The sequence below is a fragment of the Dermochelys coriacea genome, chromosome 4 (genome assembly GCF_009764565.3).
Source record: "Dermochelys coriacea isolate rDerCor1 chromosome 4, rDerCor1.pri.v4, whole genome shotgun sequence".
In the NCBI taxonomy this organism is placed as follows: domain Eukaryota; kingdom Metazoa; phylum Chordata; order Testudines; family Dermochelyidae; genus Dermochelys; species Dermochelys coriacea.
The window spans coordinates 119,372,112-119,399,735 of record NC_050071.1 but is presented as its reverse complement, the minus strand read 5'-3'; the positions used below and the strand labels follow the sequence as shown (position 1 = coordinate 119,399,735).

Here is a 27,624-nt window from a genome sequence, read left to right as displayed (position 1 = left end):
AGCTGTGAGGATCATGACCCTCCCCTCAGCACAAGATTAGTTCTATCTAACAAGGGTAGAGGCAAACAAGAACAAAAAGTCAGCACAAACAAAAACAATTAATTTTTTTACATAATTTATCTTGATCTCCATCAGACCATTTTTAGGTTACCTATATTCTATCACCAGTTCCCGAGTGAGAAATGATCTAACTGGCAAACTATTCGGTCACACAACAGCAGATTTATGCCTCTCTCGTCCTCTCCTCTTTTTCCCATTGGTGGTTTTGTGGTTCTGCCTACTGTGGGATTCCTGCAGCTTCCTCTGAAGCATCTGGTGCTAGCCACTGTAAGAGACAGGACTAGAAAGAACATGGCTGTGATCCAGTATAGACATTCCTTTGCTCCTATGGAAATGAGACATATGTGCTCTTGCAGCTGAGCTGAGTGCTGTGGGAGCACAGAAGAGAATTGGGCTGGCTGCCTGCTGCCTGATCTTGCAGCCCTGTATAAGCCCTGCTCCCTCACAGGGGGCCACTACAGAGCCAGGTGGGGGTTTTGAAGCTTGTGCTTTTAATGGTGGTAACATATGTAGGGCTGAATACATTTACTCACCCCTACTCCTCCTCCTTTTGTGCTTTGTGCTCCTCTGCTTGGCCTTGTCTAGACTAGTAAAAATGGTGTTTACAATTTAGAAAAACAAGCACTTTCCCCCTACTCTAGACAAGGCCACGGACTAATCTGTCCCCACAATGACAGCCTGCTCCATAAGCAACAAACCCTGCTCAATAGGGCAGAAATGCCTGGCTGGGTCATCAGATGGATTGTGGTGTTTTTATTTTAACATGGTTTTGAAATTCAGCCTCTGTTCCAGCCTTGTTTTGTCTCTAGTCAGAGAAAATCATTCTGGGACGATTGTGCTGAGCTTGGCAAATAGATACCTACATAAGCTACATAATTATTAAAGTAATTGGCAACTCTTGGTGATCAGGGCTGGGACTCCAGGTCTACATCCTCTGTTGTGCAGTCCATCACAATGTTCTCTTCCTGAGAACCCCTCTGCCAACAGACAGCTGTTAAAGCAGTATGGTGTTATTTCATTGGTTTTTATCCTAAGCAGAGCTGGTAGCAGTGCTTTTTATTAAGGTTGCCTGACACTTTCCATTACGATACTCTATGCATGACTTTGCCGACATGTAACCATTTGGGCTAAAAGTTTACATGCCATCCTTTCTCTGCCTTCTCTAATTAGAATTTCAATTCTTTAGGTCAGGGACTGTTTTATACTACATGTATATACCATGCCTGGCATGATGGGGAGCTGATCTCTACTGGGGCCTCTTGGTGTTCCTGTAATAAAAATAGTAACTGTGACTTCTCTAAAGAACATCTACTATGTATGGTGACCACCATGTAGCAAGGAGTTATAAAATATTCTTCCCCCCTCCCCACCTCCAAAAAAGGAATGAAATATAAAATGAAAACGCTTAAGCTACAAGTAACTGCACGGACATTTTATTTAAAGTTCTATCTTCCATGGGGAATGGTAAATAAATATTTAACACTATCAGGTTTTATTCCTTTGGAAGCAAAGCGGAATGGAATTTTTCATTATCTTCTGTGAATCTCAGCCATGCTTAGGAAGATTTTTCATCAAGCTCATTCACATAATTGATTAGATAAGTAATGAGTGGTCTGGCAGATAAGCCTCTCCTGTGGTTGGTCCAAACATCTTGGCATATTATATTAACTCTTCTAAGATATTGCTCAAGAGAGCAAAAATATAATGGAACCCCATAATGCTTAACTTATATATTGAAAAGCTGTAATTGCTTCCAATTTGGTACACTCATGTATCTGGGACTCAATCCTGCTGCCCTTACTTATGTGAGCAGTCCCGTGAGCAAAGCCTGCAGGAGTAGCCCTTAAAAATGTTTCATTTGAACACGCCATGCAATTTACGTCCTTTTTTTGAGAACTGCCATGAAATAATTACTAGAGCTGGGTGAAAGCTTCATAACAAAATGTAAAACTGGGACGATACCCCCAATTGGAGAGTGCACTAGAAACCCAAATCTCATGTCATGTTCACCCAAAGTTTGGCATGAATGTTAAGCAAAATGAGTCAGACACTCTGCAAACATTTCAACTATAGTCAGGTAATACTTTAAATAAAACCAAAACCAAACACTCTTACCCAACCCTGCAGCAATTCATATGCTGTAATTCCTAGTGACCACCAGTCTACTGGGTATGAATATCCTGGGCCTCCATCCATAAAGGCCTGGAACACTTCTGGAGCTAAAACAAATAAATCAAATCTAATGAAGTGCATTGTACTTTAAGGTTAAATGGTAGCTTGTTAATAACATTTGCATTTGAAAAAAAAATGAATAAGTGTGCAGTTAGGTGAAAGTAATCACCCAATCTGCATGCAGAGATACACAGAATTGCTTTCAGCGATGCACAAAAGAACATAAAAATGGCCATACTGAGTCAGACCAAAGGTCCATCCAGTATCATTTCTACCGACAGTGGCCAATGCCAGGTGCCCCAGAGGGAGTGAACCTAACAGGTAATGATCAAGTGATCTCTCTCCTACCATCCATCTCCACCCTCTGACAAACAGAGACTAGGGACACCATTCCTTACCCATCCTGGCTAATAGCCATTAATGGGCTTAACCTCCATGAATTTATCCAGTTCTCTTTCAAACCCTGTTATAGTCCTAGCCTTCACAACCTCCTCAAGCAAGGAGTTCCACAGGTTGACTGTGCACTGTGTGAAAAAGAACTTCCTTTTATTTGTCTTAAACCTGCTGCCCATTAATTTCATTTGGTGGCCCCTAGTTCTTATATTATAGGAACAAGTAAATAACTTTTCCTTTTTCATTTTCTCCACACCACTCATGATTTTATATACCTCTATCATAACTGCCCTTAGTCTCCTCTTTTCCAAGCTGAAAAGTCCTAGCCTCTTTAATCTCTCCTCATATGGGACCCGTTCCAACCCCTAATCATTTTAGTTGCCCTTTTCTGAACCTTTTCTAATGCCAGTATATCTTTTTTGAGTTGAGGGGACCACATCTGTACACAGTATTCAAAAGTGTACGCAGTATTCAAAAGTTCCTAGTTTAACAAGAAATAAGCGATTTTGCATGCTCAACTGCACTGTTTGGTGTTCAAACATAAAAAGAGAGATGGTCAAGAGTGTACAACATTCAGGCTTTAGTCCTTCCTCCATATATATAGTCCTCCCTCTTCAAACACTTCCTGAAAGTAGAGTTCTCTAAGTTCCTAGTCATTACCTTATACATAAGTATATTATATTATAACAGCCCTCATTGGGAAGCTATATATTGTAACATGCCTAGCTCAGAATGCAGATATCCTACTGTATTCTGAGAGTATGTAAGGCAAAATATTATCAGTTATTTTGAAAATACCTAATTGTGCATTGAAAACGTCATTAGATTTTAAAAAGAATCAGGGAAAAGATATATTCATTGTTTATTAAATGTTTCTAGATACATAGAGGCAAGCACATTGCTGAAGTGGGGGAACTATATATGAAATATGTTTGCTATTTAAAGCCTGGAAAATTAAAATGAATAAATGATCTTTGTGAGCCAAGTTCAGCTCTAGTGTAAGCAGACTCAATTCCACTTAAATGAATTGAGTAAATGCTTTCTTAACACCAGAATGAATTTGGCCTTATGAATACAGACAACTGGTAGAAACAACAATAACTTTAACCACCGTACTATCACCACAAGACTCATTTCACTTAGGTCATTCGACACCCATCACGTAGAATCAACTTTTGGTCACTACTGACTTGAGATGGATTGGAATTGGTGACCAAAAGGTGAAAGGCTGTATAATTCTTTGCCAACTCCCTGAATCAGTCATTTCCCCAGTATTGAAATGGATATAAACCTCCTGCTTTAGAGTTTAAAGCAATCTCTAAGAATTAAAGATTAAGATGAAAACTTCCTGGGGGACATTTGCTGGTGCACCTGCTTCTGCTGACGGCCACTGTCAGAGTCCAGATATTGGAATAGCTGGACCATGACTCTGATCCAGTGTGGCAATTCATATGTTTCAACACACAGTTAAAGATCCTGAGAGGCTTTATCATCCATGTTGTTATCTTCCAGGCAAAACATTTATCAGGATTTTTCTAGACCATCCATTTTATATTTCAAATTCTATCTGGATTGTTTGGGTTTGTGAATTAAAATAAATTAGAGTAAACCAAATTTGTAGGAGTTGAAATGTAACTAAATATTTTGGGAAACACAAAAGTTCTCCAACTGATTTCAATTTCAGTGTTGAACAAACTGAAATGCAAAGAGTCACTTTGACTGTATTGCCACAGAGGGTTAATTTAGTGGTTATTTTATTTATTCGATCTAGAAAATAAAACAAGACATAATAAATCTCAAACTCATGTATCATACATCCAAAATTCTATATTACGATGGAATTAAGTTAAGTATTTTTAAAATTAAATATAAATCCAGATACTGATACAAAATCTGACCTGATTTGAGATAAATATACTATTTATGAAGTGATAAATGCCATAGAAATAGCTTACTCACAAAAGAAAGCCTTTGATCTTATCAAAATCAGATATATTATTAGTTAACTTTAATAAGAAAAAAATCCTCTAAATAAGACATCTGTAGAATCTTGTGAAAACCACAGACAACTAAGATATGAAATGAAAAGGCAGTCATGCTTTTCTAATTATTTCATAGTATAATGTCAGTAAACTCTGTGATAACATCACATTCCTTGGATATTTTCTAAACAATGGTATCGCCAAGCAGAACCATGATGCTAGATTGCAATTACCAGGTGAGTTCTTCCATAGCTGATACTGAGACTAATGCACTACATTACCATCTCATCACTTACAATCGCACACTAATGTGAATAGAAAAGGAGTACTTGTGGCACCTTAGAGACTAACAAATTTATTAGAGCATAAGCTTTCGTGAGCTACAGCTCACTTCATCGGATGCTGAGCTGTAGCTCACGAAAGCTTATGCTCTAATAAATTTGTTAGTCTCTAAGGTGCCACAAGTACTCCTTTTCTTTTTGCGAATACAGACTAACACGGCTGCTACTCTGAAACTAATGTGAATGTGGCAGTAAATGATCTATTCTCTAATCTAGTCACAATTAGTTCAGAGCGGCAGCCAGGGGTTTGACTATCTTATTTAGGAAATCTGCTTTAACTAAATAAAAGGAGTTCCTTATGGAGAAGTATGTGACTTTTGGATCATTTCATGGGGCATCCCGGAGACGTAGATTAAAACTCCCTTAATTGATGCATTCAGAAAGTCCATAAACCTATTATTTACATCTTAAGCTGTACTTACATACAGAGCAGTTCTTTATGAAATATACAACTGGAATATAACAGCTTGTTTTTCTTACACACACACAAGTCATAATTGTCCCTCATTCATATTTTAGGACAGTTTAACAATTATTGGGTTGAAAGTCAGTGAAGAAAGCTTGCTTGCTACACAGGCATATTACTCTGCTGTAAGGTGCAGCATGACCCTTACTATTTAATTCATAGCTCCACTGTTGCAATGTGGTGAGGGGGCCCTGGTTCATTTCTGTGTTGAAAGTGCTTCATTAATGTAATGTTTAGAGTTGTGTGTGAGGGTTGTAACACTGCCAGACCACTACAGCTGGGTTTTTCTAATTCAGTGCCTGGGTTATTTATTCTATTTTATTTTATTTGTTGTGTCTCAGAGCTGCAGTGAACAATGTCACCTCATCCCCGAATTAGGCTGATCAGCAGGATGCGCTTCAAGTTTCAGCACTGAGCCAACTGTTTGTTTGGTTTTGGGTCTATTTAAAAGTGCTCTGTTTTAGTGAGCTGTAGCTCACGAAAGCTTATGCTCTAATAAATTTGTTAGTCTCTAAGGTGCCACAAGTACTCCTTTTCTTTTCACCTTAAGCTGGTGACAGTGTCCTCAGATCAGAAAATGAGCATTTAGGCTCCTGTTTTCTAAAACAGATACGCAGCTTTTCTCTGCTTTAATGGTATTTATTTTCCTTCCAGAGCAACTCTCTGTAGTCCAACAGCTTGAGTGACAGTTTTAGGATTTAAGCACTTGCTCTACCAGATGAGCAGAGGCTGAATGAGTTAAGGTGTTGCATCAATTATGGCAAGCTACGTGGCATCTTTTATGGCCCTACTGAAGTCAATGGAAGTTTTGCCATTAACTTCCATGGCACCAGGATTTCACCCTTGGGCCCTGATTCAGCAAAGGACTTAAGCATATGCTTAAAGTAATGTGTTTAAGTGTCCAAATGCGGTTAAAATTAAGCATGTGCCTAAGTGCTTTTCTGAATTGGGATCTTAGGTCCATAGGATACCATCAGATCTTTATTGCAGTGCTCTGTGATTTGGCAATAGTGGTGCCTGACAACAACCTTCTTTCTGAATTTTGGACCCATAAGAGGATGCTATCCTGAAAAGGAGTGGCAGATCCTACATATGATCTGCATTTGCATTAGAAGAGCTTTGAACTGGGGTGTATGGAATAATGAAAAGAGACTACAGTAACTCCTCGCTTAAAGTCTTCCCGGTTAAAGTTGTTTCGTTGCTGATCAATTAGGGAGGATGCTCATTTAAAGTTGTGCAATGCTCCCTTATAAGGTTGTTTGGCAGCCGCCTGCTTTGTCCACTGCTTGCAGGAAGAGCAGCCCGGTGGAGCTAGCTGGTGGGGGCTTGGAACCAGGGTGGACTGGCAGCTCCCGTATCAGCTCCCCGCTCCCCTAAGTTCCCTGTGCAGCAGCCGCCCAGCAGGCTACCCCGCAGTTCAGCTGTCCCTCCCACCACTGCCATGTGCTGCTCCTGCCCTCTGCCTGGGAGCTGCTCCCAGGAGCCTCCTGCTTGCTGTGCAGGGGAGGGGAGAAGAGGGGGGCTAGTGTCACGGTGCCCCCTTCCCCCCTATTCTTCCCCCTCCCTGCTTACCCCTTCTCCATATAGGGCAAGGTGGGGACAGGACAGGGCTCAGGATGGAGAGAGCTTGCTGGCCGCAGCTGCTGTCTCAACTTCCTGATCTTTTTTAAAGGCAATGTACTTAGTCAGCATACTTAAAGGGGCAATGTGCATCTCTATCTCTCTCCCACACACAGGATGTGTCTCTCTGTCTGCCATGCTGTCTCCCCTCCCTCCATTCCTGCTGCTTTGTAGAGTGTGAGGCTACATTAACACCATTAACCCTTCGGGGTCAATCGAATGTTAATTCATCATTTAGCGGTAAGGCATTCCCCAGGAAATACTCCACCCCCTCAACCTTCACAATCATCATTGCTGTGTACAGTATTAAATTGTTTGTTTAAAACTTATACTGTGTGTGTGTATATATATATAGTTTTTTGTCTGTCGAAAAAATTTCCCTGGAACCTAACCCCGCCATTTACATTAATTCTTATGGGGAAATTGGAATCACTTAACATAGTTTCGCTTAAAGTCGCATTTTTCAGGAACATAACTACAACGTTAAGCAAGGAGTTATTGTATTCTGTGGAGGCCAAATTCTGAGTACAAACTGTTTGGGATAAAAGCAAGTAAAGAGTTTGCAGGGGAGCTTTAAAAATTGCCACTGACTTTACTCATTGTATTTATTGAAATATGTAAAACAATTATCCAGTGCTATTAAGAGTAAAGGTCAAATCCAGCTCTGATGCCCAGGGCTGTGGAAATCCCCCAGTAACATAACAAGTGTGGTTCTACCATATAAAAGCAGGAGGCAGCTATACATGTGGATGGACACCCTGGTGTGGTGTGGAGCCCAACTCTGGGCAGGTGCCTGGTGCACAGGGTAGGGAATGGGGTGGTCAGGGATGGAGTGGGAAAGAGGCTCTACTACTGTGTGGATCCTCTGCTGCTCTGTCCCTTCATGATGTGGGGCTGCATGAGTTATGGACAGCTACTTCAACCCTCCATGGAGTAGACCCTCAGCATATCTGTAGGCATGAGATGGAGAGAATGCCTACCCTTCTTCTCCCTGCACATCTACCTAGCCCTCTGAGTAGCTACTTGGACTGGGCTTTTTTTTTTTGCCCTAATCGATTCATTCAAATATGTTGAATTGAAAGAGCCCAGGTAAGAGGGAAAATTCCACTTCTGCCTGGTCCCAGTGAAATCCACCCACCAATGCTCTTCAGCAAGATATTAAATTAAAATCATTGGGCCTGATCTTACTAACATACATCATTGCATTGAAGTCAATGGGATTTGTGTGGTAGCAAGCATAACTCTTACCGTGAGGTTAAATGCTTCACTAGCTCCTTCTAGATGTCTGGTAGCATGAGCTCTGGGTACTACAACCTCACAGAGGAGAGGCTCTACAGACTCCAGTTCTTGGTGAGTTCCCAAGCACATTTCAAGCAAGTAACAGAGGACTATTTTACTAGGGCTGGAAAAAATAAAGGGTACAAATGGCCCTAGGCATAAGGACTTCAATAGTGATAATAAAGTTCAAACCAACAGTCCCTAACTCAACCCTAAGAGCCATACAGAAAAGGGTGAGGAAGCTAAGGGTCTCCCTGGGACCACACCATACCACCCTCCTCCTTGCAGGTGGCTGCCTATTTCCTCCTGCTGTAGTTACTGCTGACACTGTATCTGCAACAACATTTACACAGCCAGCTCCCAGGCTGGACCTCCAGTCCCTACCTCTCTCCTGAACTGGTCCCCTCTGACTTCAGGATATGCTTCTTTTTTTTTTTGCTGTACCTGTGATTATGAGCTTTCTGGGTACTGGACCTGGTAATATAGCACTCTCCTCTGATTAGATACTTTCCCACTCATTCAAGTGACAGGAAGGAGGCAGCAGGTTCATTTAGTATTATAAGAACAAGTGATCATTTGCTGACTATTTGATGAGGCACAACAGTTTTGTTAGTTTGTAGAAGAAGAAGCCACACAGAATTAAAACAAAAACCTGATTTTCAGAGGTTGTGAGTATCTGCAGCTCCCATTGAATCTAAGGGATTTAATTTTTGTCACATTCTCAATTAGCATATTCTGCTTTCCGATCTCCATATCTCTACATCTACTTACCGTGCATTAGCCAGGATAGTAGTTTTACTCGTCCTTTTGACGGTTGAACTCAATTAAAACTGCAGGTGTTAAGGACTTCTGGAAATAAGGCCCTAAACTGGGCACTCAAAGACACAGGCACCCAAAAAGGCAGACACTTTTGAAAATGAAGATCTCAGGGACCAGACAACTTTTGGCCTAGATAAAAAGGAATATCACTGTTCACATCCCAGTGGTGTTATTGTTATGGTCAAACCCCATCCCAAACCATACTGAATGAAACTGGAACCATACAAAGAAAAGGAGTACTTGTGGCACCTTAGAGACTAACAAATTTATTAGAGCGTAAGCTTTCGTGAGCTACAGCTCACTTCATCGGATGCATTTGGTGGAAAAAACAGAGGGGAGATTTATATACACACACAGAGAACATGAAACAATGGGTTTATCATACACACTGTAAGGAGAGTGATCACTTAAGATAAGCCATCACCAGCAGCAGGGGGGGGAAAGGAGGAAAACCTTTCATGGTGACAAGCAAGGTAGGCTAATTCCAGCAGTTAACAAGAATATCTGAGGAACAGTGGGGGGTGGGGTGGGGGGGAGAAATAACATGGGGAAATAGTTTTACTTTGTGTAATGACTCATCCATTCCCAGTCTCTATTCAAGCCTAAATTAATTGTATCCAGTTTGCAAATTAATTCCAATTCAGCAGTCTCTCGTTGGAGTCTGTTTTTGAAGCTTTTTTGTTGAAGGATAGCCACTCTTAGGTCTGTAATCGAGTGACCAGAGAGATTGAAGTGTTCTCCAACTGGTTTTTGAATGTTATAATTCTTGACGTCTGATTTGTGTCCATTCATGCTTCCGCCGACGTGCACGAGCTGAAATTGTGGAAAAGCAGCATCGCTTACCCCATAACCTCAGCCATGCAGAACACAGTGCCATCCACAGCCTCAGAAACAACTCTGACATCTTAATCAAAAAGGCTGACAAAGGAGGTGCTGTCGTCATCATGAATAGGTCGGAGTATGAACAAGAGGCTACTAGACAGCTCTCCAACACCACTTTCTACAAGCCATTACCCTCTGATCCCACTGAGAGTTACCAAAAGAAACTACAGCATTTGCTCAAGAAACTCCCTGAAAAAGCACAAGAACAAATCCGCACAGACACACCCCTAGAACCCCGACCTGGGGTATTCTATCTGCTACCCAAGATCCATAAACCTGGAAATCCTGGACGCCCCATCATCTCAGGCATTGGCACCCTGACAGCAGGATTGTCTGGCTATGTAGACTCCCTCCTCAGGCCTTTCATTACCAGCACTCCCAGCTATCTTCGAGACACTACTGACTTCCTGAGGAACCTACAGTCCATTGGTGATCTTCCTAAAAACATCATCCTAGCCACTATGGATGTAGAAGCCCTCTACACCAACATTCCACACAAAGATGGACTACAAGCCGTCAGGAACAGTATCCCCGATACTGTCACGGCTAACCTTTGTGACTTTGTGACTTTGTGACTTTGTCCTCACCCATAACTATTTCACATTTGGGGACAATGTATACCTTCAAATCAGCGGCACTGCAATGGGTACCTGCATGGCCCCACAGTATGCCAACATTTTTATGGCTGACTTAGAACAACGCTTCCTCAGCTCTCGTCCCCTAATGCCCCTACTCTACTTGCGCTACATTGATGACATCTTCATCATCTGGACCCATGGAAAAGAAGCCCTTGAGGAATTCCACCATGATTTCAACAATTTCCATCCCACCATCAACCTCAGCCTGGACCAGTCCACACAAGAGATCCAGTTCCTGGACACTACGGTGCTAATAAGCGATGGACACATAAACACCACCCTATATCAGAAACCTACTGACTGCTATTCCTACCTACATGCCTCTAGCTTTCATCCAGATCATATCACTCGATCCATTGTCTACAGCCAAGCTCTGCGATATAACCGCTCCAACCCCTCAGACAGAGACAAACACCTACAAGATCTCTATCATGCATTCCTACAACTACAATACCCACCTGCTGAAGTGAAGAAACAGATTGACAGAGCCAGAAGAGTACCCAGAAGTCACCTACTACAGGACAGGCCCAACAAAGAAAATAACAGAACGCCACTAGCCATCACCTTCAGCCCCCAACTAAAACCTCTCCAACGCATCATCAGGGATCTACAACCTATCCTGAAGGACGACCCATCACTCTCACAGATCTTGGGAGACAGGCCAGTCCTTGCTTACAGACAGCCCCCCAATCTGAAGCAAATACTCACCAGCAACCACACACCACACAACAGAACCACTAACCCAGGAACCTATCCTTGTAACAAAGCCCGTTGCCAATTCTGTCCACATATCTATTCAGGGGATACCATCGTAAGGCCTAATCACATCAGCCACACTATCAGAGGCTCGTTCACCTGCGCATCTACCAATGTGATATATGCCATCATGTGCCAGCAATGCCCCTCTGCCATGTACATTGGCCAAACTGGACAGTCTCTACGTAAAAGAATGAATGGACACAAATCAGACGTCAAGAATTATAACATTCAAAAACCAGTTGGAGAACACTTCAATCTCTCTGGTCACTCGATTACAGACCTAAGAGTGGCTATACTTCAACAAAAAAGCTTCAAAAACAGACTCCAACGAGAGACTGCTGAATTGGAATTAATTTGCAAACTGGATACAATTAACTTAGGCTTGAATAGAGACTGGGAATGGATGAGTCATTACACAAAGTAAAACTATTTCCCCATGTTATTTCTCCCCCCCACCCCACCCCCCACTGTTCCTCAGATATTCTTGTTAACTGCTGGAATTAGCCTACCTTGCTTGTCACCATGAAAGGTTTTCCCCCTTTTCCCCCCCTGCTGCTGGTGATGGCTTATCTTAAGTGATCACTCTCCTTACAGTGTGTATGATAAACCCATTGTTTCATGTTCTCTGTGTGTATATATAAGTCTCCCCTCTGTTTTTTCCACCAAATGCATCCGATGAAGTGAGCTGTAGCTCACGAAAGCTTATGCTCTAATAAATTTGTTAGTCTCTAAGGTGCCACAAGAACTGCTTTTCTTTTTGCGAATACAGACTAACACGGCTGCTACTCTGAAACCTGGAACCATACAGTGGTCATAAATCAGAACAGGATAGAGAAAAGAAAAGGAGTACTTGTGGCACCTTAGAGACTAACAAATTTATTAGAGCATAAGCTTTCGTGAGCTACAGCTCACTTCATCCGATGAAGTGAGCTGTAGCTCACGAAAGCTTATGCTCTAATAAATTTGTTAGTCTCTAAGGTGCCACAAGTACTCCTTTTCTTTTTGCGAATACAGACTAACACGGCTGCTACTCTGAAACAGGATAGAGAGGAATCGATGTCCCATGTTAGGACACCTGTGCCAACATTAACATGGTAAGTGAGATCAAAGATGATTTACTGGCAGGTTTAATAATAAACAAACTCACACTTTTGACTGCAAAGGCTCTCTGAGTTATAAATCTTAATTTCTTTCTCATCCACCTCTATGCTTTTTCTCTTAACATACTTTTAATCTCACTCTGTTTTATGCTCTTGTGCTTTCTTGAAAACTGACACAAAATGAACCTGTTTGGGTGGTAAACAGACTCTGTTCGAATGTATTCAAGGGTCTCCAATATATTTTCTTTTTAAATGAACTAATAAATAAAATAATATACCATCTCCTTTTCCAGAGTTCTATATTTTAAGATTTTTGTAAATCTTAAAATATCTTTTGGCATTCAAAGGTCTACAATGCTGAATCATTGCAGATCTTCTTAAATTCTAAGGCCAGACAGGACCATTGTGATAATCTAGTCTGACCTCCTGTATAACAAAGGCCATAGAACTTCCCCAACATAATTACTGTTTGAAGGAGAGCAAAGCTTTTAGAAAAACATCCAACCTTAGTTTTAAAATTTTCTGTGATGGAGAATCCACAACCACCACTGGTAAATTGTTCCAATGGTTAATTAGCCTCCCATTTCTGAATCCAGATCTCTCAGTATAGCATTTTATGATAGATTATCCCATTGCATGTTTTGCTTTAGAGTGAAATCATATTTGGAGAACAGCTAATAACTATAATTAAGCATAAAAACTTAATTTTAAAGCATGTTTCTTTCAGGTTATTGCATTCATTCTGATGAGTCTGCCAAACATTGGTAGACATGGCTAATTTCAAATTACCTTAATCTAGCCACATCAGTGCTCCATGCTCACCATTATTCATTTTAATTGTGTACTTCGAGCTTCAAGTACATTTTGTGAAATAGATCATTTCTGACAAATTAATTCATAGATAGTCTTCTGCTCTGCAGTTGTCATAGCAGCCAAATGATCTATACTTTGGCATAACAACAGTGATGCAGTTCATGGTTATAGGTATGTTGTAGAAAATGACAAAGCTGACTTGAATTTTTACTTAATCTACTGATAATTCTGCTTCCTACTTGTGACAAGTCCTCAGTATCCAACATTACCTTGCACAAGCAATAAAAGGAATATAAATATAATTGCAAACAACATTGTACTCACTTTTCTATGATCACATAAAACTTTATTTAACCAGCAGCAGTTTTTGTAAAAGACACTACATATAGGCCAAAACATTGCCCAGAGTTAAACTGAGGTTGCCTGAAGTTAGGCACCTGAAGAAAAGTGGCCCGTTGAGCACTCTCAGCTCTCATTGAACTCAATGGCCAAAATGTAAGTGCTTAGCACTTTTGAAAATAAGGTCATTTTTAATTAGGTGCTTAAATGTGAGTTTAGGAGAGTCACTTTAGGCACCAAAGTTTGAAAATATTGAATACAATAAGTTAATCGGCTTGAGGTTTGTTGCTTTCAAGAGTGACTGGCCCAAACAGAGAATAACTATTACCTTCCTTGATAGATTACCTTTCTGATCACACCAGTAGGCACTATCGGACAGCATTATGAAATCAGGGCCTTGACATGCCTCTGGGAGGAATCCCAGTTGTCAACAGGAAAGGAGATTTCTTTTTTGATGAACTGTTTTAGTTTCATTCGTTCAGTAAGAACCTAATTGAAGAGGCTCTGGTGTGCCTGTCCGGTGCTACTTTTGAAACTGACAGGTGTTGATTAGGGAAGCTTTGGGAGGCTGATAGCAGAGATTTTTTCACACAGAGAAGCATTGTTGTGTTCTCTAATGGGGCAGGTTAGAACTGTACAAAATCAGTGAAGGGGGGGAGAAGATGCAGTGCAGACCTTTTCAAGTGACCTTTATTTTCTTCTAATGCATCTCCTGGTTTGCAATACGTGTAAGCAATAATGATAACAGTGCAAGGCAAGTCCTGAAGATTAATTACTGGCTGGAAGGAGTTGATGTCCTTAGATGCAGCTGAGTGCTACTAACCCAAGCTGGTCATTAATTCCTCTGAAATGTCCTGTACGGAGGTTATCATTGCTACTATAAATTGAAAATATATGTATTTTTAAATCATAGTTATATGGCCTATTATTTAACAGGTGAGAGAGTTTGAATTTGTACGCACAAGGTTATTGCTAAAGAATTAATGCCATGGTATATTAGACAACCAGACTGGTGGTGGTGTCGTCTCTCAACATTATCTCCAGCTGGTAAGCATCAGTGAAAAAGTGAGAAATCTGCATACCACTGTGTGCGATGGAAATCATTTAGGTTCATAGCATATAAAAGCAGCAGCACACTCCGCTCATTCAATGGCACTCATATACCACAGCGATGGAGAATGCATGAGAACCTAGACAGATAAGGTAATTCAAATAAAAAACAAATGGATTCCAGGACAAATACTTTCTGTGTCATATAAAAGTCTGCATCTAAATTGTAGGCACTAACCCTGCAAAAATGTACTTAACTTTATGCACTGGGAGTATTCCCATTGAGTGAGTAAAGTTAAGCACATGTGGAAGTCTTTGAAGGACCAGGGCCAAAGCTCGTAGGGGTAGGGAATGTGTCTTTTCTGTATGTTGGCAAGGACCATGCACCTGTGAGTATTTACCAATTAAATAGCAAAATACAAACAAACATGCATACTCTCTGGCATTGGGCCGAATGGTTGATGGTTAATCTTAACATGCTAAAATAGGGGAGTTCATTGAATTATAATCCTCAAAAAATGCCCTACTAGTGCATTAGACTAATCAATTGAGAAGAATGGAAGCCTAAATTGCAGCCATGGGAGACAGCAAATTACAATGTAACTTCCTCAGTTGCTATGGTCATGAGTATTATAGAAATGCCTTTAAGTACATAAAATACAGAGTTGCGAGAGATAATTTATTAATTAACAAAAGACATGCTTCCATGAATCAAAGTCTCTTCATTGGGACATGATAAATAGCAAGATAATCTATATTGTGTAGTAGAAGATTGTTAATTCAGAGCCACAATCACAGTCTGATCAAAGAGAGATGGGGCCAGATTTTCAAAGGTATTTAGGTGCCCAAAGATGCATATAGGTTCCTAGTGGGATTTTCATAACACCTACACAGGTTGGACACCTAATTTCCATTGATTTCAATGGGAGTTAGGTGCCTAAATACTTTTATAAATCTGGCCCTTGGTGTAGAAAGTTGTGAAACAATCATAGGTGTGGATTGGAGTTTCCCAGCATAATTAATAGTTTTGTCAGGATTACAATGACACTATGTTCTATCAATCAAACCAAAAGCACAGGGTGAGGACAAAACAAATCTATATATTTGAAAGCACACGGCCTTCCTCCTCATTTTAACAAAACAGCATTAGAAGAACACATCTAATAGAGAGACTACTCCATTTCTAGTGTGGCCATATTGGTGGTAAAGGAGACACATTGCAGTTGAAGACAGATCCTTGGGGCATCAATGGACCTCAAAATCTGGGCAACGGAAGCACTGATCTGACCTCCACAGATCCACCCTTGTCTCCAAAGCCATCCTCCTGCTGGAGCCCAGAATGACTAGGATGTGGGGCAGTTCCCACACCATGGATTTCTGCTGCAGTGCTGATTTGCACTCTGTTTGCCAGCAAGCAGATGAATCTGAGCACCTATCCCCTCTATTCTAAATATTGCTGCCAGATTGTCCTCTCCCCTTGGTCACAACAGAAAAAGGTGAAACTTTGGTCCACTCTTTGCTAGACTGTCATGGAGGGACAATGACTTGGCCCCCGTCTTCTGTGTGGGAGAAGGAGCAGTGGAGATAAGCAGGTGACTACATTGCAGTGACTAAAAAGATTCCTACTGATTTCAGTGGGAACTGAATTGGGCCCTCAAATGCTTACATTATGAAACTGTCATCCTACCACATACACACTTTTGCACTGGGCTAGTGCATACACTTCAAGAAGTATGTAATGCTAATGTACTTACACTGTGTGCAAAGGATGAGACAGGGCTCATGTGCTGCATATATGCAGTGCAGCTGACTTCATGCCAAACATGATCTAAAAAGACTAATATTCATATTATCTTCACTGCCCACACAAAGTGCCATATCCAAAGTCCTACGGTTAGGCCAAATCAAAAACAATTTTGACTAGAACACTCAAAGGCTCTTCTGAATGACAGATTCCTACCATATTTCAACATTCAATTCCCAGATGGGAGTGGGCAAAGGAGACAAAGGGAACTGCATTCTGAGTTACAGTGTTTGTTACTTAACTGGTGCTACAGCTGAAGCAGGTAGAACTACTCACAATGGGTGAAATCCTGGCCCCATCAAAGTCAATGGCAAAACTCCCACTGACATCAATCAGGGCCAGGATTTCACACCATGCTTTTTTGATTGGGTCTGAGAAAGCAGTCACTATTTTTATAAAATGCATATCCAAAAGAATATATTTTTTCAACTATTATCTAAAATCCAAAGGGCATTCTTCACCATATAACAACAGTGTTAAAGTCAAAGTGCTTGTATAGTGCTACTTTAATATCAGAACGTTCAATGTGTTTTAGATCGCTTGGGAATTAATCCTGCAATATGTGGCCAGATCCCGATGCCTACAGGACCCAATGACTCCAATGGGGCTGCAGGTGGGAGCAAGGTTTTGCCTACATTGTGCACCTTACAGCGTTGGGGATTTAAGGCCTGATTCTTCCACCTTTACAAATGCTGGGTAGTGCCTTACTATAATAGTAGTCCATTGATTTTAATGCAACCATTCACAGAGTAAGGATGATAGAAGGCTTTTAGGCCCAGATCCACAAAATTACTAAGACCTAAATGCTTAAAGGTATTTAGACACCTAACTCCTATTGAAATCAATGGAAGTTAGGTGCCAAAACACCTTTGAGAATCTGAGCCTTAGTGCCAGATGTAGAGGGATTTATATTCCTAAAGTTACAGATAGGTACCTACGTGAGTTAGGCATTTAACGCCCATTGACTTTCAATTGGAATTAGGTGACTAACTTGCTTAGGCACTTTTATAAAATAAACTAGATGCTCCTCTGTATCTTTCAGCACCCAAATTCTTTTGTACATCTGGCCTTTAGGCCCCAATTCAACAAGGTATTTAAGCACATGCCTAACTAAGTCAGTTGAAGTCATTGGGGCTACTCTTGTTTCAAATTAGACAAATGCCCAAACACCTTGTTAATACAGTCATTTCAATGAAAAGGACAAATGGAACTTGGTTTCTGAAATCTCCAGTTTTGTAGTTTTGTACATGCTCAGAGGAAATGCTAACAGCTTTCTCAGCATTTGCAGAGAGGCATTTCAATATCAATTTTCACTTCTCATTCAAAAAAAAAAATCTCAGAGAAGGTTGGTAATTCTGCCAGTTGAGGTTTAAATAGAAAGCAGGAATTAAATCAGAGGGGTAGCAAGTAATTTGCTATTTAGAAGAGTAGCAGTTTAAAAAATGAAATGAAAGAAAACAACTTTTCCCCTCCAATGTAAATATCAACTTGTTTGAACAGTAAGTAGCAGTTCACCTCTTACTGCACAGAATTTACTTTTCCTTTTTGCCTCCCATAAGTGCAGCCCCTTCTCCACATGGTGGGATGGTGGAAATGGGGCCAGTAGGGGATTTCCCAGATTCTCCAAATCTGGAAGCAACATGGAAGCTATATACAGACGAAATCAAAGTCTATAATGTTGTTGTCCTCACAACATTGCTCTATGGGTATGAAACATGGATCTGTTATCAACAACACATTAAAAAGTGACAATTTCAATTGGCAACAACTATGACAATTGCTGGGCATCAAATGGCAGGACCAGGTTTCCAACAGTGAAGTCCTGGAGAAAGCTGGCTTGATCGACATCAAGGCTCAGCTCATTTGATCTGCACCCAATTGAGATGGATTGGTCACGTAGTTTGAATGCCTGAGACCAGTCTATCAAAACAAGCCTTCATTCTGAATTAAGCTCTGGAGCTTGGAGGGCAGATGAAAAGCTTCAAAGACACCCTGAAACAAAATCTGTGCAAAACAAACATTTCTGATTTGACTGTTGAGCAACTGGCATTTATCATATTGCACCGTAAGTGCAGGTGTCTGAGACTTTGAGAAGAATCATGTGGAGCAGCTGGAAGCAAAGTGTCAGGCACAGAAACAACATGCAGCTCGGCAACTAGGCAAATGGCTCTGTGGCCAATGCCACAAATGTTGTTCTTCCCAAATTGGTTTATGGAGACATGCGGAGATCCATTAGTACAAACTATGACTGTCAACATCAAGGTAACCAGCAACACTTTTCCTTTTTACTAAAGAGCAAAAATCTAAATTGTAATGACTAACTTTCTGGCTGAGTTCTATTAATATATGTGAAAGCTGAAATAAGAACATAAGAATGGCCATACTGGGTCAGAACAAAGGTCCATCTAGCCCAGTATCCTGTCTTCTGACAGTGGCCAATGCCAGGTGCCCCAGAGGGAATGAACAGAACAAGTAATCATCAAGTCATCCATCCTCGTTGCCCATTCCCAGCTTCTTGCAAACAGAGGCCAGGTACCCCATCCCCAACCATCCTGGCTAATAGACATCAATGGACCTATTCTCCATGAATTGATGTAGTTCTTTTTTGAATCCTGTTATAGTCTTGGCCTTCACAACATCGTCTGGCAAAGAGTTCCACAGGTTGACTGCGTTGTGTGGGGAAAAAAAAAACCCTTCCTTTTGTTTGTTTTAAACCTCCTGCCTATTAATTTAATTTGGTGGCCCCTAGTTCCTGCGTTATCAGAAGGAGTAAACAACACTTCCTTATTTACTTTCTCCACACCAGTCATGATTTTATAGACTTCTATCATATCCCCCCCTCTGTCATCTCTTTTCCAAGCTGAAAAGTCTCAGTCTTATTCATTTATGCTCATACGGAAGTCGTTCCATACCCTAATCATTTTTGTTATCCTTTTCTGAACCTTTACCTAGTGTATATCTTTTTTGAAATGGGGCGACCACATATGCACAGAGTATTCAAGTTGTGGTTGTGCCATGTATTTATAGAGGGGCAATATGATATTTTCTGTCTTAAATGTGTGTGGTACTTCAAGTCTGAACATACTGGTAATTTCTAGTGATTGGTCAAGAAGGGTAATGTTTCTTTATTCACACCATCAGTAGTTAATATGCCTCAGTAGTTTTTAATCCTCATATTTTAGTATGATTACATCAGAGCAAATATTTATTAGATTACATTAGCTGAATACATACACTGATCCTTTAACACCTTACTAATCTGCCATGTAGTTATACAGCCTCTCTTGTGTCTATTCTTAAATATGGCCCACTAAACAACTTAAGTCCTGAATGTAACTCTGTGTGTGTGTGTGTGTGTGTGTAATTGCTAGACCAGCTTCAATCAGGTGTCAAACCAGGCATTATGCTGGTGTCTAACACACAATGTTGGTCCTATACATTTAAAATGAATATATAACAGTCTCAAGCTAATGAATATGAAATGTATCCATAACTAAGTGTCCTTCTTCTTTTGTGTTCTCAAAGGCCTCATTGCAGTTAAACTGTCACATCTTTTCTAGTAAGATGTTTGAGCAAACATTTGCATTAATGTCTGGCAGAGTATTATGAGCTAATGGATTGAGTATAAGGCTCGGACCCACGAGCTTCCATATTCTATTCTCTTCTATGCCCCTGACTGGTGTTAATAATATTGGGTTTATGTAACATTATAATCTTTAGTTTGTTATTTCAGAAATATTAGTTTGCTATTGCCTCACAATATTCCTCTGGGGCAGGCAAATTTCATTGCCCCCAGTTTATATGTGTAGAAACTGAAACTTGGACAGGTTAACTGATTTGCATAAAGTCACACAAGAAGTTAGTGGAAGAACTAGAATTAGACCCAAGTACCCTACTCCCAGTTCAATGTTTACTCCACTACACCATAGTGTTCCTCAGATAGGTTTATGTGAAGGGGCATAATTATTTGCCTACCCACCCCCATTGGAGCTCTTGCTTAATCCCTTATGAAGATGAGCACTCAGAAGTTAACTTGCTCTTGCAGGAATCATAACTTTTTCTTGCATTCCAAAAAGCACTGATAGATCAGCAATCAAACCATTAAATGTTATAGGCTAAGGGTGGGATTTCCAAAAGTGCTGAAACATTGGCCCAAATTTGCTCCCAAAGAAGCAAATGCCAAAACCTCTCATTAGTTTCAGTGAGAGCAGAATTAGGCTAGTGCTGAGCGTTCTTTAAAAATCCCACACCACATTCACACCTGGTGTTCTACACGTCACTCAGTGTAATTACATCAGAACAGAATTCAGCCCTACATGATATTTTTGTTTTACCTGTAAGGTTTAAGGTTGATGTCAGAACATTAACTAGCTCTCTTCTGCCTCTGATAGTACTTCTATGCACTATTAATATATGCCTGACTTAATGTATATTAAATGTTGAATAGGACTCCTTGTAAATCCAAATTTCTCTAACATTGTCAATTGAACAGTCATAATTCAGTGTGACAATGACCTCTAAAATGAGCTGTGGAAATCTGAGATAACCAGCATGCAAGATAGCTAGATGTAGTTATGACTTTTTCAGGTAATGTACTGTAGGTTTTATTGGCTCTGTAATTTGTTAGGTGAATTTGAGTCCTGAAAGTTATTTTATTAGTTTGATATTAAATGAAGCCAGGCTGCATTATTCAGATAACTGAAACAGAAGAGAAAACAATAGGAAACCTCTATGTGGGAACTGAATCCTCTACAAACTCTAATGCATGATGTAACGAACATATACGTGTAGAAACTCTGCCAAACAAAACAGAGTTACAGTTCAGTCACTAAATTGAGATTTTTAGGACTCAAATAATGTTAATGTTTATGAAAAATAAATAAAATGATATATAGAATTAAGATAATTCACACATTTTAATACTTTTAAAAATTAAGCAAATATATTGGAGGGACATTGCATCAATATTATGAACAGGCATGCCCTATAATACGATTTGATATTTTATGTAGTAAAATGTTGATGGCAACCCATATCTGAGGACCACTTTGTACAGTTAATAACTCAGAGATTCATTGACTTTAAAGCCAGAAGGGACCATTGTGATCATCTAGTCTGATCTCCTGCACAATGCAGGTCACAGAACCTCGCCCACTTCTGTAATAGACTGTAGTTACTGAAGCCTTAGATCATGATTTAAAGATTTCAAGTTAAAGAAAATCCACCATTTACTCTAGTTCAAACATGCAAGTGACCCGTACCTCATGCTGCAGAGAAAGGTGAAATCCCCGCCCCCCAGGATCTCTACCAGTCTGACCTTGGGGAAAATTCCATCCTGATTCCAAATATGGCAATAACTTTGACCCTGAGCATGTCAGCAAGGCTCACCACCTAGACACCTGGGAAAGAATTCTCTATTGTAACTCAGAGCCCTTTCCATACAGTGTCCCATCTCAGGCTGTTGAGCATATTTGATATTCATTTGTTCTTGTGTCAACATTGGCACTTAACTAACTCCTTTCCTTCCCTGGTATTTATCCCTCTGATGTATTTATAGAGAGCAATCATATCTCCCCTCAGCCTTCGTTTGGTTAGGCTAAACAAGACAAGCTACTTGAGTCTCTTCTCATATGGTAGGTTTTCCATTGCTCTGATCATCCTATTAACCTTTTCCTGCACCTGTTCCAGTTTGAATTCTCATCTTGTTTAAACATGGGAGACAAGAATTGCACCAACTATTCCAGATGAAGTCTCACCAGTGCCTTGTATAATGGTACTAACACTTCCCTGTCTCTACTGTAATTAGCTCTCCTGATGCATCCTAGGACTGCATTAGCCTTTTTCACAGCCACATCACATTGACAGTTCATAGTCATCCTGTGATCAACTATTACACCCAGGTCTTTCTCCTCCAAATGTTTATTTGTTTTTTTAAATGAATTGGTAGGTAGTCAGGGCAATCCCTGAAGCAAAAGGTGCAGTGTGCTCCTTGGGATCTGCTCCAGTAAATAAGAAGGCACTTATTTTATAGATAGGGAAACAGGCATAGAGAAGTTTAGGGCCAGATTCTGAAACCATTGCATGAAGTTGTACTACGATAATGGTGCAGAATCAGATGCTAAGGCAATGTCTAGACTGGGAAAATAGGCTGTGTTTTAAAGTGCATTGACCTCAACCAGTATTGACCACAACCAGCTAACACATTTTTAAAACACAACTTACCGTGTCTATACTAGGTGCAAAGTCCTGTTTAAAATTATGTTAAAGCATGTTCCCCAACATGTTTTAAAGCATGGGCTCTTCTCCTACCTTAGACCGGGTGTAAGTGACTTGCCCAAGGATATATAGAAAGTCTGTGGTAGAGCCTGCGAACTTCTTAGAGAGTATAGTTGTTTCAAATAACTAGCATAAATAAAAACCAGAACTTTGATACCAACTTTGCAATTAATTGTTAGCATTTTGCTAAGGGTCTGATTTTCCTCTGACTTAACCCACATAAATCAGGAGTAAATCAAGCGAACTCGATGAAGTTACAAAGGCAAAACCAGTACAAGTGAGATCAGGAACAGGCTCTATCTGTCATAGTGGTGTTTTTTTGAAGCCTCGATACACATCATAATCTGCAGAGCATCCACATTCCTCACTTCTCACACTGAAACAGATAATTTTAACAGTTCAGAAAGCCCTACTGGCCGTGCAAAAAATGCTTTCTCACACTTACAAATGAATCCAAGGCTTGAAACTCCTCTCCTCCAAGGCAGAGTAGAGAAGGCTTTGAACTTGTGGCTTTTGCTGTATTTTGGTATTTCCAAGAAATGGGGAAGATACAGTAGAAAGAAAGCAGGATGATGGAGGGGCTTGATAATCTCTAGTTAAAGGGCTAGATAGCATTTCTATTTTGCCATTTCTTTCGTACTGAGGTTTTTCTGGTGCTTTTTGTTTTGTTTTTCGGGTGGGGGGTCGGGGAGAGGGAGGAAGCAGACTCTATGCTGTGTAATTGAACTAAATTCTGAAAGGAATAGAAAAGAGACAGGATACCAAAGCTATTTATCTTAATGTTAAATCAAAGATGAGGACACAGAATGATAAAGGAACGGGGTAATTAAGAGATTTAGGAAGAATCTCTTTAGATATTGGTGTGGCCAGCCCCTGTTTTGGGCACAAGGAGGAAGGGTATATGAAGTGGGGCCTAACCATAATTGCAGCCATTATTATTATTATTTATTTGTATTACCACATACATCTCTGAGTACAAGAAATGCTCCTCGCTAGCATCACTAGCTGCCCTAGAGGGGGATTGAGAGGCATTTTGCTTCCTCCTGCACTGGTCTATGTATTGTGACAACTATAGGGAGGAACATATGTTGCTCCTTCTGCATTCTTGGAAATTCCAGGAGATGGTGGCTAGTGCAGGCCTCAGTATTAAATGCACGAGCTGGCCCCTAGAAATATGTAGTCAATAAACTCACAGCAGAGCCTTGTGTACTCATCCTTTACTGCAGAATTGTCTTGTAGAATCCAAAGTTATGTTTCTAGCTCTTATGTGAAGAAACACTTCCAAACATGAAACAAGTATGAACTCAGGAAGTGGGGTCCGCCTGAGCGTGCAGACAGACTGAAACAAGCTTCAAGAGGTGCTCAGTTTCCTATTCATCTCATTGGAATCTAATCATGTACATTTCAGTATCAATATTTTTAACCAATTCACTGCAGGTAATTTGAACATCCAGACAATCTGTTTATTCCACACACCCAGATAATCTGCCACATCATACCGAAGCTAAAATCCCACCTGTCCCCTCACCAAATACCCAAACCTCCAGCTTTCCCCTGATTACTTATATAACAGTTGTGCATTTTCAATATAAATTTCTGCAGCCCACTGAAGATTAAAAATTGAAGGATATCATAAAATTCATTTAATTGAATATAAAAGAAGATTTGACAGTTATTGTTTTATTCATTTTCACATTTAAATCAATAACTCCCTCTCCCCTCTATTTTTCATTTATCTGAGGCCTCTGAAGGATCTCCAGTATTCAGGAGTCTTGGTGAAGAATTTAAGTAACAATAATTTGTGCATTATAGTGGCATGGCAGCCTCACGATAAGTTAAGGTTGCTTCATAACATCTATTTAAAGATGGACCTTTCTAAGTCCTCTAAAATTGACATGCTTAGTTGTATTTCTTGGAAAGTTGACGTGCCTTAAAAGGTTGCAGTGTGGAGTTAGTGACCCAAACTTGGAGTCGTTTGAGGCACAGGTGCTGGAGCAGTGGTGGGCAACCTGTGGCCTGTGGGCCACAGGCGGCCCATCAGGGTAATCCACTGGCTGGTCGCCAGACAGTTTGTTTACATTTGCATGGCTGGCCGCAGCTCCCAGTGGCTGTGGTTCGCCATTCCCAGCCAATAGGACCTGCGGGAAGCGGCGGCCAGCACGTCCCTGAGGCCCGTGCCACTTCCCACACCTCCCATTGGCCGGGAAAGGCAAACCATGGCCTCTGGGAGCTGCGGCCAGCTGTGAAAATGTAAATTAACTGTCTGACGGCCTGCCTGCGGATTACCCTGATGGGCCGCATGTGGCCCATAGGCCTCAGGTTGCCCACCAGTGTTCTGGAGATATAAGATATAGTTGCAGGGTTTTTTTGTGTGTGTTTGTTTTGGGCTTTTTTTTCCCCTCAGAGCTTGAGATCAAACTACTGATGTGTGGCTCACAATAGTCTCAATCAAGTTTTCAATCAAGGTAGTGCATGGCACCCACTAAATCTTTGGATGACCCAAATCAAAAACAGTATTTAAGAAAGTGTACATTTTTTATACTCCACTAATGCATCCACCAATATAAAAAACTAGCTAGAGGAATTCCATCCCCACAATTTTAAAAGGTTTAAACATAACTCTTGTGAGTGTGTTAAAATCTGAATGGTTACTCAGATTGTTTTGAAATTCTCCCTCTGGTGATTGTGGCCTGGAGTCAATCAGTCCTACTCTGGAGGTTTTTAATTCTTCACTTTGGTTTATTTTTAAATATTTACAAGGTGAGCCTCAGGTTATGCATGAGTACTTCTCTTAAGCAAAAAAACCCCTAAACTCACAACACAAAAGAAATACAGTTCCATGCCCCCTCCCTGGGGCGATGCCTTATTACACTGGCTTCTGGTTGCCAACCCTTCCCAAAACAGAAGTTAACTTGATTATTTCCCCTAAGGGGAGAAGAACAACCTTCCACCTAGGAAGATCTTTTCTCCCTGCTGCCCTTAATCCTGCTGCAGCTTGTTTCTCATCCCTCCCACCTCATTCTCACCAGAAGAGGGTTTTTTAAAAGGTCACTAGCAGCATGGGCAGCAGGTATCATAGGCTGGGAGACATTGTGCCTCCCCAAACAGCAAGGCATGGTTCCTCCCCCGTTCTGCTCCCCCAGACTCTCCCCTCCTGCTTCCCGTTCAGTGCGGCAGCGACTCCAGTCTCCCTGTGGCTGCGCCACCCGCCCTCCCATCACTTCGGGGCCGGGGATGCTGTGGCCGTAACACCCAGCCTCACGGTGCTCCGGGGCTGGGGCTGTCATGCTCATGAGATACTCAATAAGGCCCCAACTCGTTAAGCACATGAGCATGTGCTTAAAGTGTTTAAAGCTGATATTCCCAAATGGTGGAAATAGGAACAAAACTAGTCACTATATCCATATCTTCAAACTCGAGGGATTCAGATGAAATGAGACGTTGGTTTGAACCAAAGCCACTGCTGAGTCAAAGTTTTGCAAAACCATACTCGTCCTTTATTTCTGCATCCTCAATGAATTTCCAGTTGCACTAGAGAGCAAGTAACAAGTTGCTTAGAGTTATCAGACATGCACACCAGAACATCCTTGTTTAGACACACTTCATTGAAATATGCTGTATGTATTTTTACAATGGTCTTTAAAACTTACCCATATAGGGCTTAGTGCCAGCCATAGAGGAAGCTTTTTCTGATCCTTTGACTATAGTCGCGATGTTAAAGTCAGTGATGTGAATGTGCCCTGAAATTAAACGAAACAAAGTATAAATAGAACTTAAGACAACACATGCACATGAATCCTCCCTGCTTCATTAGTATTTAGATGCTAATACAAAGAAATGAAATGGAAGATTTGTGCCTCTTAATAAAAACTAAAGGGTCTGCCCAGGTAGTTGGAAAATAATGGAATGCAACTATTGGCACCAAAATGGTGGAATCAACCCTTGTACTGCTCTTTAGGTATCAGAGGGCTCCACTCTCTTGTTTGTGGAATGATTCCCAGTGCTGAGTTCTGTTTAGTGGTACCTCTGCTCCTGCTTCTACCATGGCTGCTCCTGACAGCATTTTTTCAGGGGCAGTAGCTTTTGTTCAGGAACAGCCCTAGGTTTTATGGGGGTTATGTGGAGATATATGGGTACCTCTCCCACCTATAACCAGTCCCCTCCCCAACACCTTCATGTATTTGTGGCACCTGTCTACCTTCAGATTCTCTTCATCCTGGTCCTTTTCTGAGTCTCCCCAGGCAGGGAGGAAGCCGGGAAAAAAGAGGCTATACAAGAAAATTCCATTTGTTTCTGATTCAGTAACCATAAGACTCAGACTGGCAGGAGTGCATGTGAAGTCAGCAGACAGGCACCAAATGACCAGTTATTTGACAGCAGGATGTAGGACAAAGGGTATGTAGCAGAAGTAGGCAGGTGCTCTCATACTCTCACTCACCATTCTGATTTGAACATAATGAATTGAGTTGAAGGTCCAAGCCTGCCACCATTAAGTTTTTCAGTAGGACAGATCACTGCAGGCTGTTGCTGACTCAGTCCCGTTCATCTGATTGATGCCTTGGCTCCTACCTTTGTGTGTGCCCCAGCAGACTTTGTGGACATGCCTGTTGACTACTGGTGTCATGCACTATGCTGGGGCAGACAAAATGGAGGGGAACAAGCCAGGATGCACAGCTAACATGTAGCTGTGGGAACGGAGGAAGTAGGGAATACTAACTTTGTAATGTTTCAGAGTAGCAGCCGTGTTAGTCTGTATTCGCAAAAAGAAAAGGAGTACTTGTGGCACCTTAGAGACTAACAAATTTATTAGAGCATAAGCTTTCGTGAGCTAC

The 27,624-nt window shown here is 40.9% G+C and overlaps 1 protein-coding gene across 1 annotated transcript in view; it reads right to left on the bottom strand.

The window, feature by feature from the left end:
* The window catches only part of STK32B (serine/threonine kinase 32B), a 281,996-nt gene that overhangs the window by 45,904 nt on the left and 208,468 nt on the right, over positions 1 to 27,624 (bottom strand). The window contains exons 6-7 of the mRNA XM_038399481.2: positions 26,443 to 26,532; positions 2,176 to 2,279 (exon numbers count right to left, since the gene is read on the bottom strand). Coding sequence (XP_038255409.1) covers positions 2,176 to 2,279; positions 26,443 to 26,532 — 194 coding nt within the window. The remainder of the gene's footprint in view (positions 1 to 2,175; positions 2,280 to 26,442; positions 26,533 to 27,624) is intronic.